Raw genomic sequence first — 17,821 nt, forward strand, 5'->3', positions numbered from 1 at the left:
GATTTTGGCTCGGGTCATAGTCTCAGGGTTGTGAGATCCAGCCCAAAGTGGTGCTCTCTTCTGGGCATGGAGCCTGCTTAAGAGTCTCTCTCTACCTCTGTCCCTCCCACCGACCCTTATATATGACTTCAACTTGTTTCTCAGCAACCTGGCACAGAGAAGACAAGAAGGTAAGAGATGGGAAACTTAACATCTGGAACTGGCCTCAAGACCGGCTCTCGGAGGACTTGATGCTGATAACCAAAGCTTTGATTAGGATAAACCCAGGCAGCTCCCACCAGCATCTCTGTTAGATGCACCTTTGTTTCAGGAAACAGCATTCTCAAGATACGATCTCAGAATCCTGTTAAAGGTGGCACCAAGAGAGCCTTATCACCTACCAGTTATATGTATGACATGAGGGTAAGTGTAGGCCTGTAGGGTGTTTTCTAACTTTAGGCTGGGTTCCAAGACAGGTCTATAGTGGCCTATGTCCTTCTTCCCCACTTCTTAGACTACTTCCTAAGAAGGACCCCATGCTGGAGGATGTTATTGCACACAAGAAATCAGAGTTAGGGTTTTAAAATTTTCCTAGCATGCGAAAACATTTTTACTATTTTTTATTAATTGCTTTTAGTAAATATACACATATAATTTAAGAGTAGTTATGTATTTTCTTTTCTTTTAAGATTTTATTTATTTGACAGAGAGCAAGAGCAGGAACACAAGCAGGGGGAGAAGGAGAGGGAGAAACAGGCTTCCCGCCAAGCAGGGAGCCTGATGTGGGGCTCGATCCCAGGACCCTGGGATCATGACCTGAGCGGAAGGCAGACGCTTAACAACTGAGCCACCCAGGCGCCCCATGCATTTTCACAAATGTATAATTATAACACTCTCAAGATAGAGAACACTCCATCATCCCAAAAGAACACAGCCAATAGTGGTATTAACAGAAAAATATGTTTACTATACAAATTAGACTTTATATGAATAAAATCCAGAAAAGGGGAGTAGCACTTCAGAGAACATTGTCAACCATAACAATCTACATCTGTGGATACCTGAGGGCTTGCAGGAAAATTTAAACCCATGGTGGATCTTTGATGTAGAACTCTGGAGACAAGTGTGAAGCCTACTGCTCAGATCAAATGGAAATGAAGCAGTTGGTGGTGATTTTCAGATTATTCTTGATTGCCAGGGGAAAAAATGAGGAAAACAGGCTGGGAGCACGTGTCTGTGAAGGTGTATGCTTCTACCTACCTCTCTACAGGTGGCTGAGAAATGTGCCTAATCCTATTTCACTTCTGTATCACAAGTTTCATATAAATTAGGCCTTGGTGAATTCTAACATGAAACCATAAATGCAACAGATTCTAGGAACAGTAGTTCTCATTACTGACTTCGACATTAACAACACCAAGGAGGGTCATCTCCAACTCTAGATTTATTGTTCTATCTCACACAGGCCTCTGTTCTTAATGTAACTCTATACTCCAAATCCCAGCCATAACCAATGACAAAGAACAAAGGACAAAAGAAGAAAATAATAATTCACATGAGAATATACTGTATGATGAACTTTGCATACTCACAACTATATGGCAACTATTTAGGAAAACAGAATAGGGCTCTTCAGGCCAATGAGAAGGGAACTTTCTGATAATAAAGAAATGCAAAATATAGCTAAAGCATATTGAGTACTTGCCCCACAGGAGGACACCAGGGAAAGGAAAATATGAAACTATTACTTTTCAACAGTCCTTATAGAATTTTAAATACAAAAATTAAACTTACTTGCATATTAGAAATACACTTCAATCACCCATGGATCCAACAGACTTCAAAATAAGAATACAAAAATATTACTAAGGAAAAATTTACTTTCTAAACTTAGGAACTCTCACTTTAAAAGTACCTACATAATTATCTCACTTCAATATCTGCTTGCAAAAGTAAGTGGAAGTCCACGGTACAGAGAATTACTTTAAGAATGAATACGTGATAAAGACCATATAACATTTATTACATTTCTTTAATGTTGTGGATTTTCAGAAGCATTCTACATGAATTCATGTTCACAAAGCTTACCCATATTACTTATTTCTTTCCCATATAATTTTCACACTACCTTGAAAATATCTGTAAAATTATAGAGTTTTTATTTTTTAGTTCTATAGTATGAATTCAGTGAATAATCTAACCTGGTTTTTCCACGATGTGGGACAAATGGAAGATTACCTACATTGTTTACGACCAATGGAATTCTCTCCACTGACTTTTTTGGTAAGTTCTGAAGAAAACAGGCTTTCCTACATTCCGTACATTTCTGCAATTTCTCTCCAGCATGCATGAAAGACTATACAACAAATGACAGCTTTCTTACATTCCTTATTTTCACAGACTTTCTTTCACATGAGTTCTTTCATGATTTCGTAAAGAATTAACAAGACTGAAGGCTTTGCAACAAGTTTTACATTGATAAGGTTTCTCTCCAGTGTGAGTTCTTTCATGCGTTCGTAACGAACTGGGAGAAATAAATGCTTTCTTACATTTCTTACATTTATAAGGTCCATCTCCAGTGTGGATTACCATGTGTGATCGAACACCTGAGCGAAAAATGAAGCCTTTCCCACATTCCTTACATTCATAAGGCTTTTCTCCAGTGTGAGTTCTTTCATGTTTTTGAACATAATAGTGACTGCTGAAGGCCTTACCACATAGTTTACATTCATAGCGTTTGTCATCAGTATGAGATCTCTCATGTTTGCGTAAGTTACTTGAATATCTGAAGACTTTACCACATTTTGTACATTCATAGGGTTTTTCTGCACTATGTGTCTTTTCGTGTATTCTAAAGGACTGGGGACAACTGAAAGCTTTTCCACATTGCTTACATTCATATGGTTTGACTCCGGTGTGAGTTCTTTCATGAATTCGAAAGTAATTGGGACAACTGAAAGCTTTCCCACATTCCTTACACTTATAAGGTTTCTCCCCAGTATGAGTTCTTTCATGATTTCGAAGGGAACTGGGATAACGGAAAGCTTTACCACATTCCTTACATGCATGAGGCTTCCTTGCAGTATGAATTCTTCTGTGTTTTCCAAGGGACCTAAGAGAACTGAAAGCTTTACCACATTCCTTACATTCATAGGGCTTTACTCCACTGTGTGTCATTTCATGACTACGACAGTTTTTGGGACACCTGAAGGCTTTCCCACACTCTTTACATTTATAAAGTCCATCTCCACTTTGCTTGATCATGTATCTTCGAAATTTGGTAAGAGAATGCAAGGCTTTCCCACCTTCCTTACATTCATAGGGTTTCTCCCCATTATGACTTCTCTCATGTTTACGTAAATTACTTGAATAACTGAAGGTTTTACCACATTTTGTACATTCCTTAGGCTTTTTGGCACTGTGTATCCTTTCGTGTATTCGAAAGGACCTGAGACAACTGAAAGTTTTACCGCATTGCTTACATTCACTAGGTTTCTCTCCAATATGAGTCCTTTCGTGTTTACGTAAGTTGCTTGAATAACTAAAGGTTTTACTACATTTTGTACACTTGTAGGGCTTTTCCCCACTGTGTGCCCTTTCATGAATTTGAAAGTAATTGTGACAAATGAAAGCTTTCCCACAGTGTTTACATTCATAGGGCCTCTGTCCAGTGTGTGTCCTTTCATGCATTCGAATGGATTGGCGATGCTTGAAGGATTTCCCACATTCCTTACATTTATAAGGCTTCTCTTCACATTCCTGATATTCATATGGTTTGTGGCCAGTGTGAGATCTCATGTGCTTGTTAAAGGATGAATGATACATGAAGACTTGTCCACATAAAGTACATTTACGTAGTTTTATTCCAGTAGGACTTTTCTTCTTCTGATTATGATATGGAATCTGGCTGAAGATTTCTTCATACTGACTACATTCTTTACTTTTACAGAGTCTTTCTACCATTTGACTGCTGTAAAAAATGGGAAGCATATTAATAGCTTTATTATTAATGATCTTATATTTATTAATTATGACAGTGACTTTTTTACCATCTTCAAGGAAATTTAGGTTTTCTGCATATTTTGATTGAAAATGAACATACTGACAGCTTTGCAACAGGGCTCCATCTTAGCTATTATCAAAATAGTAATATTCATAAATGCTATTTCTACATGCAGTTTCCAGATATAGTTTTTCAGAAACTGTACATCTCAGTCACATGTGAGAAAAAATTTTTGGTGAAAATATCCTAAGGATCAATGAATTTAAAGCTGGGCTGATTTATTTGCTTGTTTTTTTTTTTTAAGATTTTTTAAAAATTTATTTGACAGAGACAGTGACAGTGAGAGAGGGAACACAAGCAGGGGGAGTGGGAGAGGGAGAAGCAGGCATCCCGCCGAGCAGGGAGCCCGACATGGGGCTCGATCCCAGGATCCTGGGATCATGACCCGAGCTGAAGGCAGACGCCTAATGACTGAGCCACCCAGGTGCCCCTATATGCTTGTTTTTAAAATTTCGTGACATCTCTAGATTCTCTAATGAAACCTTGTTTTCTTATGTGAATGCTACTCACCTTAGATCTGTCCCATGATTTTCATTCTGATCTTCCCTGTCATGGATTTCCCATTTTTCTTCTGAAATACACACTAGGAAAAAGCAGTATAAATTATAAAAATTTATAGAAAAATTGTTAGAATTCTAGGTTCATGAGTTGTGACCATGGCAGGTTTATTAATGAAAATATTCCCTTTCCATTTTTTTCTCTTGAAATAGCAAGTTACACTGGATCTCTAATTGATTTAGTAAGTAAGAATGTCGTCATCCCTACCTATTGAGGCCAGGTTCCTGAAGGTTTCCTGCATCACATCTCTGTAGAGTTTCTTCTGGGATGGATCCAGGAGAGCCCACTCCTCCATGGTGAACTTTACAGTCACATCCTCAAAGGCCACTGAGTCCTAAATAATCCCATATATGTACATAGGATGGGTGAGATGGACCACTGAAGATCTATACTCAATTTTTAAGTAGTTCACATACGATTTCCAGAGCTTAAGTAACCTAGGTGGACAAAGGTATTTCTTTCCTTCCTGTTCCAAAGGTGGGGCATTGTAAGGATGATAGGGTTTTCTCACTCCTGACACCAAATATGTGGTATTTGTTCCAAAGCCACTTCTCCAATTCTGTGTCACCAAAAAGGTGTCCAACAGTTCAATTCTAACATAAGCTACCCAGAATTTAAGTCAGATTCATAGTTTAAGAAGTCAGTCCCAACACTGCCCCTATTTGTGATACCATCTACAAATGGGGAGCCAAGTTTACTATTTCGACAGCCAACTACCAATTCAGATTCCCTCCACACTCTGTCTTGTTTGTTAATTTACTGAAATGATTTTGAGAAACTTAGCAAAATGCTGTATTTACCATTACCAGTTTACTGTAAAGCATACAACGCAGGAACAGAGAAAAGTTGCAATGCATAGGACAAGTTAAGTTAGTGGTATGGGTAAGGGTAATAGAGAAGGGGGTGTGCAGAGCTCCTACCTCACTATGGACACACCAACCTCCCAGCACCTGGATGGATTCACCAATGCACAAACTGTCAGAATCCTGTCTTTAAGAATTCTGATGGAGGTTTCATTACATGGACACAATTTATTAAATCATTGGCCATTGGTGATTAACTCAGTTTCCAGCCCCTGTCCTATACCCAGAAGCTGGGAGCTGCAGCTCAACATTCTAAACATTTAATCAAAGCTTGCTATTTCAGGGGGCACCTGGGTGGCTCAGTTGGTTAAGCGTCTGCGTTTGGCTCAGGTCATGATCCCAGGGTCCTGGGATCTAGCCCCACTCAGGCTCCCTGCTCAGTGGGGAGTCTGCTTCTCCCTCTCCCTCTGCGCCTCCCCCTGCTCCTCCTCTCTCTCTCTCCCTCTCAAATAAATAAATAAATAAATAAATCTTAAAAAAAAAACAAAAAAACTTGCTATTTCAGGTATCCAAAACCCCATCATAAAAGCTACCTAGTAAGTGGCCAAGAGTTGCCTCATTAAACAAAACACACTCTTTCACCATTAACACTCAAGTAATCTCAAGAATTCAAAAGGATTTTGCTAGGAACTGAGGACACTTACCATATATCTTTCTCATCATATCACAGTAGGTCAAGCCCAGGGACAAGGGCCCACTAAAAGATTGAGAGCAAATCACTGAGGTAAGAGAATACCTCCCCACTGACCCCACGTACCTCTACATCAACTGGGATGTTATTTAATATAAGTGCACTATTCTGAAAAAACTACATGCTTTCTGGTAACCTTAGGATGAAGGCAAGAATGTCCCCTTTTACTACACTTAGATGACATTATACTGGAATTCTTAGCTAATGCATTCAGACAAGGGGAATAAAAGGTAAATAATGAAAAATCAAAGGTATACATTTGGGGAAGCAAGAAATAAAACTGTCTTTGGGGGCGCCTGGGTGGCTCAGTCATTAAGCATCTGCCTTCAGCTCAGGTCATGATCCCAGGATCCTGGGATCGAGCCCTGCATCAGGATCCCTGCTTAGCAGGAAGCCTGCTTCTCCCTCTCCCACTCCCCCTGCTTGCGTTCCTGCTCTCAGTGTGTCCGTCTTTGTCAAATAAATAAATTCTTTAAAAAAAAATAAAAAAATAAAACTGTCTTTGTATCATGACAAGACTGTCAATTGAGAAAATGTCAAAAAAATCCCAAATAACAAAGAAAACCCCATGAACCAAGAGGTAAAAAAAAAAAAAAGATAAAAAGCTAGGGGAGCCTGGGTGGCTCAGTTGGCTGAGTGTCCATCCAACTCTTGGTTTCGGCTCAGGTTGTGATCACAGGGTCATGGGATCAGGCCCGTGGGGCTCCACTCTCAGCAGGGAGCCTGCTTTTCTCCCTCTACCCCTTCTCTCCCCTTGCTTGCACTCTCTCTCTCTCTAAAATAAATAAATCTTTCTAAAAAATAAATTTAAAAAGTTAAGGGGCACCTGGGTGGCTCAGTCAGTTAGGTGTCCGGCTTCAGCTCGGGTCATGATCCCAGGGTCCTGGGATCAAGCCCCACATCAGGTCCCCCGCTCAGCAGGAAGTCAGCTTCTCCTTTTCCCTCTGCCCTTCCCCCTACTTGTGCTCTCTCATGTGTGCATTCTCTCTCTCAAATAAATAATAAAATATTTTCTAAAAAAAGTTAATATTGGGGTGCCTGGCTGGCTCAGTTAGTAGAGTGTGCAACACTTGATCTTAGGGTAGTGAGTTCAAGCCCCACATTGGGCATGGGGCCTACTTCAAAAAGTTAAAAATAAATATGTAAAAAGTTGGGGCGCCTGGGTGGCTCAGTTGGTTAAATGTCTGCCTTTGGCTCAGGTCATGATCCCAGGGTCCTGGGATGAAGCCCCGCATCAGGCTCCTTGCTCACTGGAGAGCCTGCTTCTCCCTCTCCCTCTGCCTGCCGCTCCCCCTGTGCTCTCTCTCTCTCTCTGTCAAATGGATAAATAAAATCTTTAAAAAAAAATATATATATATATATAAAGTTAATACTGAAAAGGCAATTGCTTTCCTACAGATCTACACAAATATAGTGAACTCATCTTTGACAAAGAACCAAAGGTAACTCAATGGAAACAGTCTTTTCAACAAATAATGTCAAAAAGCTGGACATTCACATGCAAAAAAAGTTTTAAATCTACAGACTTTACACCCTTCACAAAAATTAACTCAAATTTGATCACAGATCTTAGTGTAGACTGTATAATTTCAACACTCCTAAAAGATAAAATAGGAGAAAATCCTTGTGATATGGTATTTGATGATTAATTTCTTTAAAAAACGAAAAAAGTTTTCATTACAATGAAAAACTACTCAGTGAAACAGAAGTGAACAGAATGAAAACACAAGCCATAGTCTGGCAGAAAATCTTTTGAAATCACTTATCTGATAAAGGACTGGTATTGAACACAAGCAAAATACTCTTAAAATGCAACAAAAAGAAACAATCCAAATAAAGATGGGAAAATATCTGAAAGCATACCTCATCAGTGATATAGACAGTAAATAAGCACATGAAAACAATTTCAAAATCATATCTCATTAGGAAATTGCACATAAAAAGAACAATGAGATGTCACCAGTTGCTTATTAGAATGGCTAAACGTCATGAGAACATCAAACCTTCATTGCTGGTGGAAACGGAAAATGGTATACCTACTTTGGAAGAAAGGCAGTTTCTTAACACTAAGGCTACATTTACCACACTATGCAATTATGTGTTTCAAATGTACACAAATGAATTTTAAACTTATGTTCATAAAAATCCTACATGTGAATGTTTATAGGAGCTTTATGCACACTTGTCATGACTTACATGGAACCAAGATAGTTTCAATAGGCAAAATGATAAAAAAAAAAAATCACTGGTATATCCACTGGATGAAATATTCTACAGTGATGAAAGAAATGAGGTTATCAAGGGAAAAGACATGAGAACATTTTAAAATCATATTCTTTTTTTTAAAAGATTTTAGTTATTTAATTGACAGAGAGAGAGAGAGAGACAGCGTGAAAAGGAACACAAGCAGGGGGAGTGGGAGAGGGAGAAGCAGGCTTCCAGCCGAGCAGGGAGTCCAATGCGGGGCTCAATCCCAGGACCCCGGGATCATGACCTGAGCCGAAGGCAGTCGCTTAACCAACTGAGCCACCCAGGTGCCCCTTTAAAATCACATTCTAGGGCGCCTGGATGGCTCAGTCGGTTAAGCGACTGCCTTCGGCTCAGGTCATGATCCTGGAGTCCCGGGATCGAGTCCCACATCGGACTCCCTGCTCAGCAGGGAGTCTGCTTCTCCCTCTGATCCTCTTCCCTCTCGTGCTCTCTATCTCTCATTCTCTCTCTCTAAGTAAATAAAATCTTTAAAAAAAAATTTATAAAAAATAAAATAAAATAAAATCATATTCTAAGTGAAAGAAGACAATATAACAAGTCTACACACTATGATTCCAAGCATAGGGCATTTCCCAGAAAAGAGAAAATTAAAAAGTATCAAAAGATCTTTGGTTACCTGGGCTTTGGGTGGGAGGGAGGGGTGAATGACTAGGTAGAGAACAGGAGATTTGTATTCCATAGGATACAAAAATGATGGAGACAAGTCATTTCACATTAGCTGAGGACCTGAGATTATATAACAGAGTCAACCTTAATGTATGCATGACTTTCATGCATCAAAGTTGGTTCAACAAATGTAACAAATGTATTACAATACAAGATATAAAATACAGAACTGTGTCCAGGTAGAGGGGTTATGTGGGAAGTCTCTATACTTTCTGATTAAGTTTCCTGTAAACCTAACTGCTCTTAAAAAAAAAGTCTACTAGGAAAAGAAAAAGACAGACGCATTAATATTCACACCTGATAACTGACCCATGACAGGCATAGACCATCTTTCAATGTATTCCAACTTATTTCAGTAAGCCATTATGGTGCTTTATGACTTCTGCACCCTGAGACTTGGAAGAGAGGAGAAACTTCCATTGAATGCCTTGTTAGAGTGTCCAGCACACTGTATTTTGAGAAGTGAGTTTGAAATGAGTGCCTTTGTTACTATCAGTACCATCCGGACTCAGACATCGATTATATGTGTCCTGGCAAGGCCTTGTATTCTGGCCTTAATATATATACAGACAAGTGTTACTGTGATTTATATTGGGGGTAATGGAGACACAGGATTCCGTTCTTTCCACCCCAGTGTGGCAACTCAGAGAATCACTCAAGACTAGTAAACAGGTGAAGATGGTGTCAATTGTCACCTCGTCTAAGATGACCAATTGATGTATGGTAAGTTGTGATGACCCTCTGGTCTGATCCTAATTCAGACATAAGAAGCAGCAGTTCTGCCTAAACTCCATTATGTACGAATGTGGTGATGTCATATCTAAAGTCTATGAACTCCCATTGCTTTTCACTCAGGTACTCCTATGGAGCTCCCCAGAGAACCCAGGGGGCTGGGAAAAGGGGGACTTCCTCCAGCACCATGGCATCTTACAAGAGACTGAGGAGAGAGTGGGCCATGCCCTCCTGTATGTGGCTATCCCAAAGTTCCAAGGTTTGCCCCATGTCTCAAGCTGGTCAAAGAGCAGCCTTCTTCAAGGCCATCATGGGTAACTCCAGGAGGCAAGAAAAGAGGTCAATGAAGCATCCAAGTGAAGAAGTCTGTGGGCACTACCAGTGCCAGTTGAAGGCAGTTTCAAGAATCTCCAGCCTTTTAAGGTATGGATACCATTTGTAATTAACAGCATAAATGGGTTCAAGTAAAATTTGTAAACAAGTATGTTACCTCTGGAACATAGCAGATGTTGTGGGTGCTGATAGAGAGAACAGCTTTTTCCTCATAATGTTAGAGAGGGAGTGGGTGTCAGATGATCAATTTCCAGTAAAATAACAAGGTTGACCAGGCGTCACATTTTATGCATGACAATGCCCTATCCACATTTTGCTAGCTCCTTTTCTCAACGTTTGCTTCTCTAGTATGTCCTCAGAGGAAGAGATCATTAATGTAATGTGGCATCTGTGTTCTCGGAGAAACCAGGATGCAGTTCAGATCTTTGCGTTCAGTGACTCTGTGGGAGGGCAAAACTGCTGAAGATCCATGAGGATAACCCAGGATAGGTGTATTGTGTCCCTTCAAGATGAAGGCCACTGCAGCTGTAAGGCTGTTGAGATAAGCATCGAACAGAATAGACCCCACCCAATCTGTGACCGCAGGATATTTACCCAGTTGTTGATTGGTTGAGTCAATAATTTCCATAAAGTTGGGGACTGGGTATAGAGGTCCATTGGGTGTGACCACAGTTACAGTTACACAGTCATAATCCACTGTAATCCACAGTTGTAATCCACTGTGAGGTGTCATTCATTTGTTCAAGGTAAAGAATAAGTCAAATTTGGCTGTTCGAAGGAGAAGCACTGGGAATAATCAACCCTTCACTAAACAGGTTTTGTATATGGCTTCAATCCTTCAAGGGCCTATGCAGTTTACATTGGGCCATATGAACCACTCTACTTAGAGGGTACAGTCCAAGAGGTCTTATTTTGTGAAGACAATTTGTAAGTGGCAAGGGCCTTATTTAATTTTAATTTATGAATCATTGGTTCAGAGCCTCCTAGATCACTATGGGTTATTTTAGGACAGTGCTGTGACCATGGAGAATTTCAGGACCATAGTTCTGACGGTCAAGAAGAAACAGCTGTGCTGTTTGCCCCCTATATCCTATTCAGTGACCCGTGAGACCATCAGGGGTACCGTGCTTAAATGTAGTGGGATCCTAGGTATAACTATAATTTGAGACCTAGTATTGACTAATTGTTTAATGGTTTCTGAGTTAACGAATTACATCAGATAGCAAAATTAATCCAGAACTTATGATCTATAGGCTGAAAGCTGAGCAATGCATTCTTATCTGTTGTATAAATTCTTTTTGTTGTATAAGTTCTTTTTGTACATTTTGGATTTCCAATTCGGTTAAATTGTGGTCCTTTGTTTCAGTATTTTATCTATTAGTTCCATCCTTGAGTATCCCTCTTTTCTCTGTCCCTGGATATACTTTGGGAGGGGGGTGCCTCTCTACCCTGGTATTTATAAAGGGTTTCCTCCTAAGAGTCTCAAATCAGTGCCATCAGGGTTAGGAGCCTTCCCCGTGATAACTGGTTGTTTTAATGGGTTTAAGGACAAGGAGCTTAAGTCAGCTTTGAACTAATCCCTTTGTTGTGCCACAGGGAGCCATGGATGTTGGCCCCAAAAATCCACAGAGTCAGGATACTTCTTGCGAAAGAGGCAGGGGCAGGAGCAGCAGAGATACTCAAAGGTCCCATTCAACTATCTGGTGTTTAGAGTGTGGACTCAGCCCACCACTTATGGGCTGCCTTTCACTCTCTCTTTCTTCTTTCTCTTTTCAAATGTCTGCTCTCCCAGGAGTGACCTTTGAATGAGGCCAACTGTTTCCACAGGGTGTACAGGGGCCAACCCAGCCTCTGTCGCAGCTTCACTCTAACACAGGGAGAGAAACCAGCAAAGACACGGATGCAAGACTACTTTAAGGAGGGCCCCAATCCACCAGTCCTGCTCCCGAAAGCCTAGAAATTCTCACAACTGCCAACTTTGGTTGGCTCCATCTAAAACTGAGGCTTGCTAGGTCACCAATGCAACACAGGACAGCACAGGGCACAGCACGAGCTCCCAGCCCCCAGCAGTCCATGCCACCATCAGGCAGCGGAGCAGGTGAGCAACTTAAAGCGAGAGAAAATAGATCCATGGAAGGGTGGTCGCATGTGTACATGCTACTCATAACTACTGTTATGGCCACCTGCTGAGAATTGGTTCAGAAGTCAAGGGGGATGGCTCTGTAGCCCCCAACGACACACACAGTCACCTAGACAGTAGGAAAAGGTTTAGGACTCATATAACAGAGGTCTCAGAGCAAGGCTGCCTCTCAGGCAGTTCTGAAATGGCTTCAAAAGAATGAAGAGACTGGCTGGGTAAGGAGTTCATTGGGGTTAGGGAGTGGGGCAGGGGCAAGAGTTCTGCACACAGGCAGGGGCTTTTCTGGTTGGAATCTCCTGCCTGCTCTAGAGGAGAGACCACCCAGGCTTTCTCATCGGCTTATCTAGCTGGGAACACAAGGGGTGGGGGGCAGGGGGGAGGCGAGGCTTTATCTGTCAGCACTCAAACATCCAAAAATGCAAAGTCTGACTGCTCGTTACAAGGACAAACATCAGCAAGAATAATATGCACTCACAATTGCTTGTTGGAATAGGAGGCTCAAGAAATTATCAAAACTGTGTAATTGGTGGTGGCTGGGCTTAACAGTGCTGGAAGGAACTAGGATATGTTCACGGTGATTTTCTTAAGTTACACTCCCTATCTTACAAATTTATTTTAAAAATATATATAAATTTGGGGTGCCTGGGTGGCTCAGTCAGTTAAGTGTCCAACTCTTGGTTTTGGCTCAGGTTTGATCTCAGGGTCCTGGGATCTAAGCACGCATCAGGCTCTGCGCTCAGCGTGGAGTCTGCTTGTCTCTTTCCCTCTGCTCCTTCCCTCTCTCTCTCTCTGGAATAAATAAAATCTTTAAAATATATATATATGTACATATATATATATACACACACACATATATACACACACATATATATACAAATTTATGTACATTAAAGTAATTAACAATCTTGATTTCATTTTAACTTTGTACACAGGAAACCATTTTAAGATATAATTCCTTTAAACACTATCTGGTGTTTACCACACCAAAAGTGTAAACCATTTGTATGATTTATGAAAATTTTCAAATGTCTAACTAGCAGGACATGGGGCATCACATTTTTTCCTCCCCTATAACACACGCAGGGTATTTTCCAGGAATAAGTAGCCTATTACCTACATTAGGTGTTTGAGTTTAGCTCCTTACATGTACTGGATTTTCATATATTTACATAAGCTTTGGGCAGTTTTCCTCATATCACTTAAAACAGGAATTCAATTGCTTTAGCCTGTTGAATGTCAGCATTCTCTAGGGGCATGGACATGCACTAATTGATCCAAAAATAAAAAATGACCTTAAGAAAACTTAATTGAGTGCCTCTCACGTCTTGAGGTTCTCCTGCCTAAAGAGAACACAACTACTTAGTTCCACAATTTTCTTGCTTTCCTCCCATTGTATCTCTCAATCAACTCAAAATTTCAGAGCCCAAGTACTAAAAGAAACTAGAAGGGTGCCTGGGTGGCTCAGTTGGTTAAGCGACTGCCTTCGGCTCAGGTCATGATCCTGGAGTCCCGGGATTGAGTCCCGCATCGGGCTCCCTCCTCAGCAGGGAGTCTGCCTCTCCCTCTGACCTTCTTCCCTCTCATGCTCTCTCTCTACCATTCTCTCTCTCTCTCTCAATAAATAAATAAAAATCTTAAAAAAAAAAATAAAAGAAACTAGAGCCAAAGGGCTCAGTAACAGAACCCAAAATAAAGAAATATTAGAAGCAGCACGTATGAGCAGCCTGCTTCCCACAGGACAGAAGGAAAGCCACATTCAGAAAGTTCCACATTCGCAGGCACCTGGGTGGCTCAGTTGGTTGAATGACTGCCTTCAGCTCAGGTCATGATCCCGGAGTCCTGGGATCGAGTCCCGCATCGGGCTCCTGGCTCAGCGGGGAGCCTGCGTCTCCCTCTGACCCTCTCCCCTCTCATGCTGTTTCTCTCTCTCTCAAATAAATAAAATCTTTTTTAAAAAAAAGAAAGTTCCACATTCTAGGGGCATCTGGCTGGCTCAGTGGGTAGAGCATGTGACTCCCGATCTTGGGGTCATGAGCTCAAGCCCTACCTTCTAGACACTCCTGGTGGAGATAGAAGCCTTGGAGTGGGTCAGTACATGGAAAGAATGATACGGACACCTGAGCAGCCAGAGGAATGAGCACACACCTGTAGGGGAGCCTATCCAGGAAGAAAAACTGGGCATTATATACTTCCCCTTGAAGGCTCAAAGGGGCCAGAGTTTAGAGACACATCCTGAGGCCTCTGCCTGCCACTGACATCGCTTTGCACCACCAGTGATACCTTAAATGACATAAACCCAATGTTTGAACAATCCAGCAAACCACTCAAACCCAGTGTTTATGTGAAAAGGAAGGAAAAAAATTGTAAGGCACTTTACTGGCTCAACAAGAAACCTCACAAGTATGGACTGCATTCACAAAAATAAATAAACAATAAGGTGTTAATTATTGACAGGAGAACAAACTGTCTTATAAACTACTAATCATAGTTGAACACTACGGGGTCTGCAAGTCTAAGCCTTGGAAATCCATCTGAACTCATCCCCAATTAACGAACAGACCTCAGAATATCAGTAACACACTCAAGGGAGGAAAAAAGTAAAAAATAATACCTGCAGGGTAATACTAGAATTTTTTTTTTTCCTGAACTCACCCCTTTCTTGACTCTTTGGAAATATTTTACTGTTTTTCACGATGTGTGGATTAAATAAATTTTTATTCATTGAAAAATTTGGACTAAAGTTAATTGAATAAATCGTTTAAAGGTGACAAACTGAGGCAGGGGCAGTGCTGACAGGAGAGATCACCCAGAAGTTTCCAAAGATGCACCTCCACCCAAAGGATTTCCCATAGGATGTCTGTGCCCAGGAAAGATCCTGGGAGGAGGGGCACAAGGATTTCATACAACGTTGTTCCAGAGGATTATTCGCTACTTTTCTCTTCCGTAAAATATCCAGGAACAAAAACTAAACCCGTTTAAAAACACCATCCATTGACAGCGGGAAAAAAAAAAGATAAATAATTGAAATACTGGGTCTTTCTGAAATGCACCATGAAGGACGAATAGTTCCTAGTGACGCTGTGAACTCTACGGAGATGGGAAGTGGGCCAGGAGGGATCTGGAAATTTACGCAACGACTGCCAGTCCTAGGGAGAGCTGGGCGCGGGGTGGACGGGGGCGAGGGTGCCGCGACAGGATCGTGGATTTCACTTAATTTCCCACAATTTTGGAAAACTCAGGAGAAAATGGGTCCCCTCGCACGAGAAAGGAGGGAATGGAGACCCCGCAGACCATGGCACCTCCCGCGCACGAACTCCAGAGAGCCAGTCACGATCGTCCCCTGTCACCGGGGGTCACCGCACAATCTGGGGAGACGCGGAGCTGCGGGCGCAGAGCTGTCCACGGACTCGAGGGCCGAAGCTGCCGCGCGCAGGGACGGGACAGGACGCCGGGGTCCCGGCTGCCGGCCCAGCCCCCACGCCGCGCGCCGGAGGGGACTGAGGTCGGAGCGGCGCCACCGACGGACTCGAGTCACAGACTCCGAGTTGTCCGCGGGGAGGCCAGCTCGCGCCACGGCCATCTCCGGCCGGTTCCAACCAGCACTCCGCCTCCCTCTCTGGGAGGCCGGGCCTGCACACTCACCATTTCTAGCTTTCCTGGGTCTCCCGACGTTCTACCTACGATTTCGGGGAAGGGACAGGTCTAAGCAAGACAGAATCCCCGGCAGAGCGAGGTGGAAGTTTCAAGCGCAGGGAAGCTGCGATCCCAACAATGGCGAGAGCCAGAAGCCTCCTGCTGAGTGCCTGCGGAGCGTCGCCCCACCCACCTGCCCTGACGTCTCCCCTGATTGGACAGGTTGCGAGACCCACCCTCCCTCCCTCGGGAGTGACAGCTGGCCAGAGGCGAGGTGTCTGTGGAACACCAATTTATTAAACTCGTTCTCTCCAGGGATTTTTACATTGGAGGGTAATGCTGAGGGGCCACTCGTGGAACTGCGACCCTTCTTTACAAATACAGACCTTTAAGAGTCACCTGGTTCCATTTTGATCTTTGACTATTGACAGCGTTGGGTGTCCTATTGCCTTCCAAGCATTTGGCTGTGGTGGAAAGTTGGAACCCCAGTCCCAGCTGGGTGCAGGGATTTTTCTAAAACTAACCACAAGTTGTAAAATGTATTGACTAAATTCCCAGGTATACGTTTTACACTGAAAGGAAATTTATTTCAGATCACTGTTTGAATGTATCCTTAGAGAACCGTGCTAGATAAAAGGTTATAAAACCTGTAATTTGATTACTGTTCGGAATGATATAACCAGAAACAAGAAAAGGTTATATAAATATGGGATGTTCTTGGAAAGTATTAATGTGCTTAAGAGATTGGATTGTAAAGCTTTTTTTAAATTTTATTTTATTATGTTATGTTAATCACCATACATCATTAGTTTTTGATGTAGTGTTCCATGATTGTTTGCGTATAACACCCAGTGCTCCACGCAGAATGTGCCCTCTTTAATACCCATCACCCGGCTAACCCATCCCCCCCACCCCCCTTGGATTGCAAAACTCTTAATGCATTTTCCACTTATTTGAACAATTTTGGAGGGAGCATTTTTTTAAATCATTTTACTTTGTTATTTTTTTCATCATGATAAATGTACTCTTTTATCCCCATCCCCTATTTCCCCAATGCCCTTACCCATCTTCCCTCTGGTAACCATCAATTTGTTCTTAATACTGAAGAGTTTGTTTCTTGGTTTGTCTTTCTCTCTTTTTTTCCTTTGCTTGTTTGTTTTGTTTATTAAATTCCACATATAAATGAAATAATATGGTATTTGTCTTTCTCTGACTGACTTATTTCACTTGGCATCATATTCTCTAGCTTCATCTATGTTGTTGCAAATGGCAAGATTTCATTCCTTTTTATGGCTGAGTAATAGTCCATTATATATATACCACTTCGTCTTTATCAATTCGTTTATTGATGGACACTTGGACTTCTTCCAGAGTTTCACTATTGTAAATAATGCCATTTAAACATAGAGGTGCATGTACTCCTTTGAATTAGTGTTTTTGTATTTTTGGGTAAATACCCAGTAGTGTGATTCCTGCATTGTAGGGTAGTTCTCTTTTTAATTTTTGAGGAACTCCATACTGTTTTCCAGAGTGTGTGCAAGTGATGAGGGGGGCAGAAGAAAAGGGAAAGAGAGAATCCCAAGCAGACTCTGTGCTGAGTGTAGAGCCTGACATGGGGCTCGATCGCATGACCCTGAGACCATGACCTGAGCTGTAATCAAGAGGTAGATGCTCAATGAACTGAGCCACCCAGGTGTCCCTCTATATTCTCGATACAAGTACTTTTCAGTTATATTATTTGCAAAATTTTCTTTCATTCTGTGGGTTGTGTGTTCATTCTCTTAAACTTTTTACTTTTAAGGGTGGTAATATACACATTCTATAAAATCTTATCCATTTTTAAGTATAGAGTTCAGTAGTGTGAACACACTGTGAAACTAGTCTCCAGAACT

General features: G+C 41.6%; 1 protein-coding gene across 2 annotated transcripts; it reads right to left on the minus strand.

Annotated features, from left to right (window-relative positions):
* Nucleotides 1-738: 738 nt before the first annotated feature.
* On the minus strand, nucleotides 739-16,785 carry LOC113918202 (zinc finger protein 709-like). Of its 2 annotated transcripts, none has more exons than XM_027586457.2 (4): nucleotides 15,939-16,785; nucleotides 4,808-4,934; nucleotides 4,553-4,625; nucleotides 739-3,946 (listed from the first exon to the last, which is right to left on the minus strand). In XM_027586457.2, the coding sequence occupies exons 1-4, from the start codon at nucleotides 15,939-15,941 to the stop codon at nucleotides 2,374-2,376; spliced, it is 1,776 nt and encodes a 591-aa protein (XP_027442258.1). In that variant the 5' UTR covers nucleotides 15,942-16,785; the 3' UTR covers nucleotides 739-2,373. The 2 variants fall into 2 exon arrangements, with proteins under 2 accessions (XP_027442258.1, XP_027442257.1); XM_027586456.2 differs by having other exon boundaries at nucleotides 739-3,949.
* Nucleotides 16,786-17,821: the final 1,036 nt, after the last annotated feature.

The sequence above is a fragment of the Zalophus californianus genome, chromosome 1, assembly GCF_009762305.2.
Source record: "Zalophus californianus isolate mZalCal1 chromosome 1, mZalCal1.pri.v2, whole genome shotgun sequence".
NCBI classification, from domain to species: domain Eukaryota; kingdom Metazoa; phylum Chordata; class Mammalia; order Carnivora; family Otariidae; genus Zalophus; species Zalophus californianus.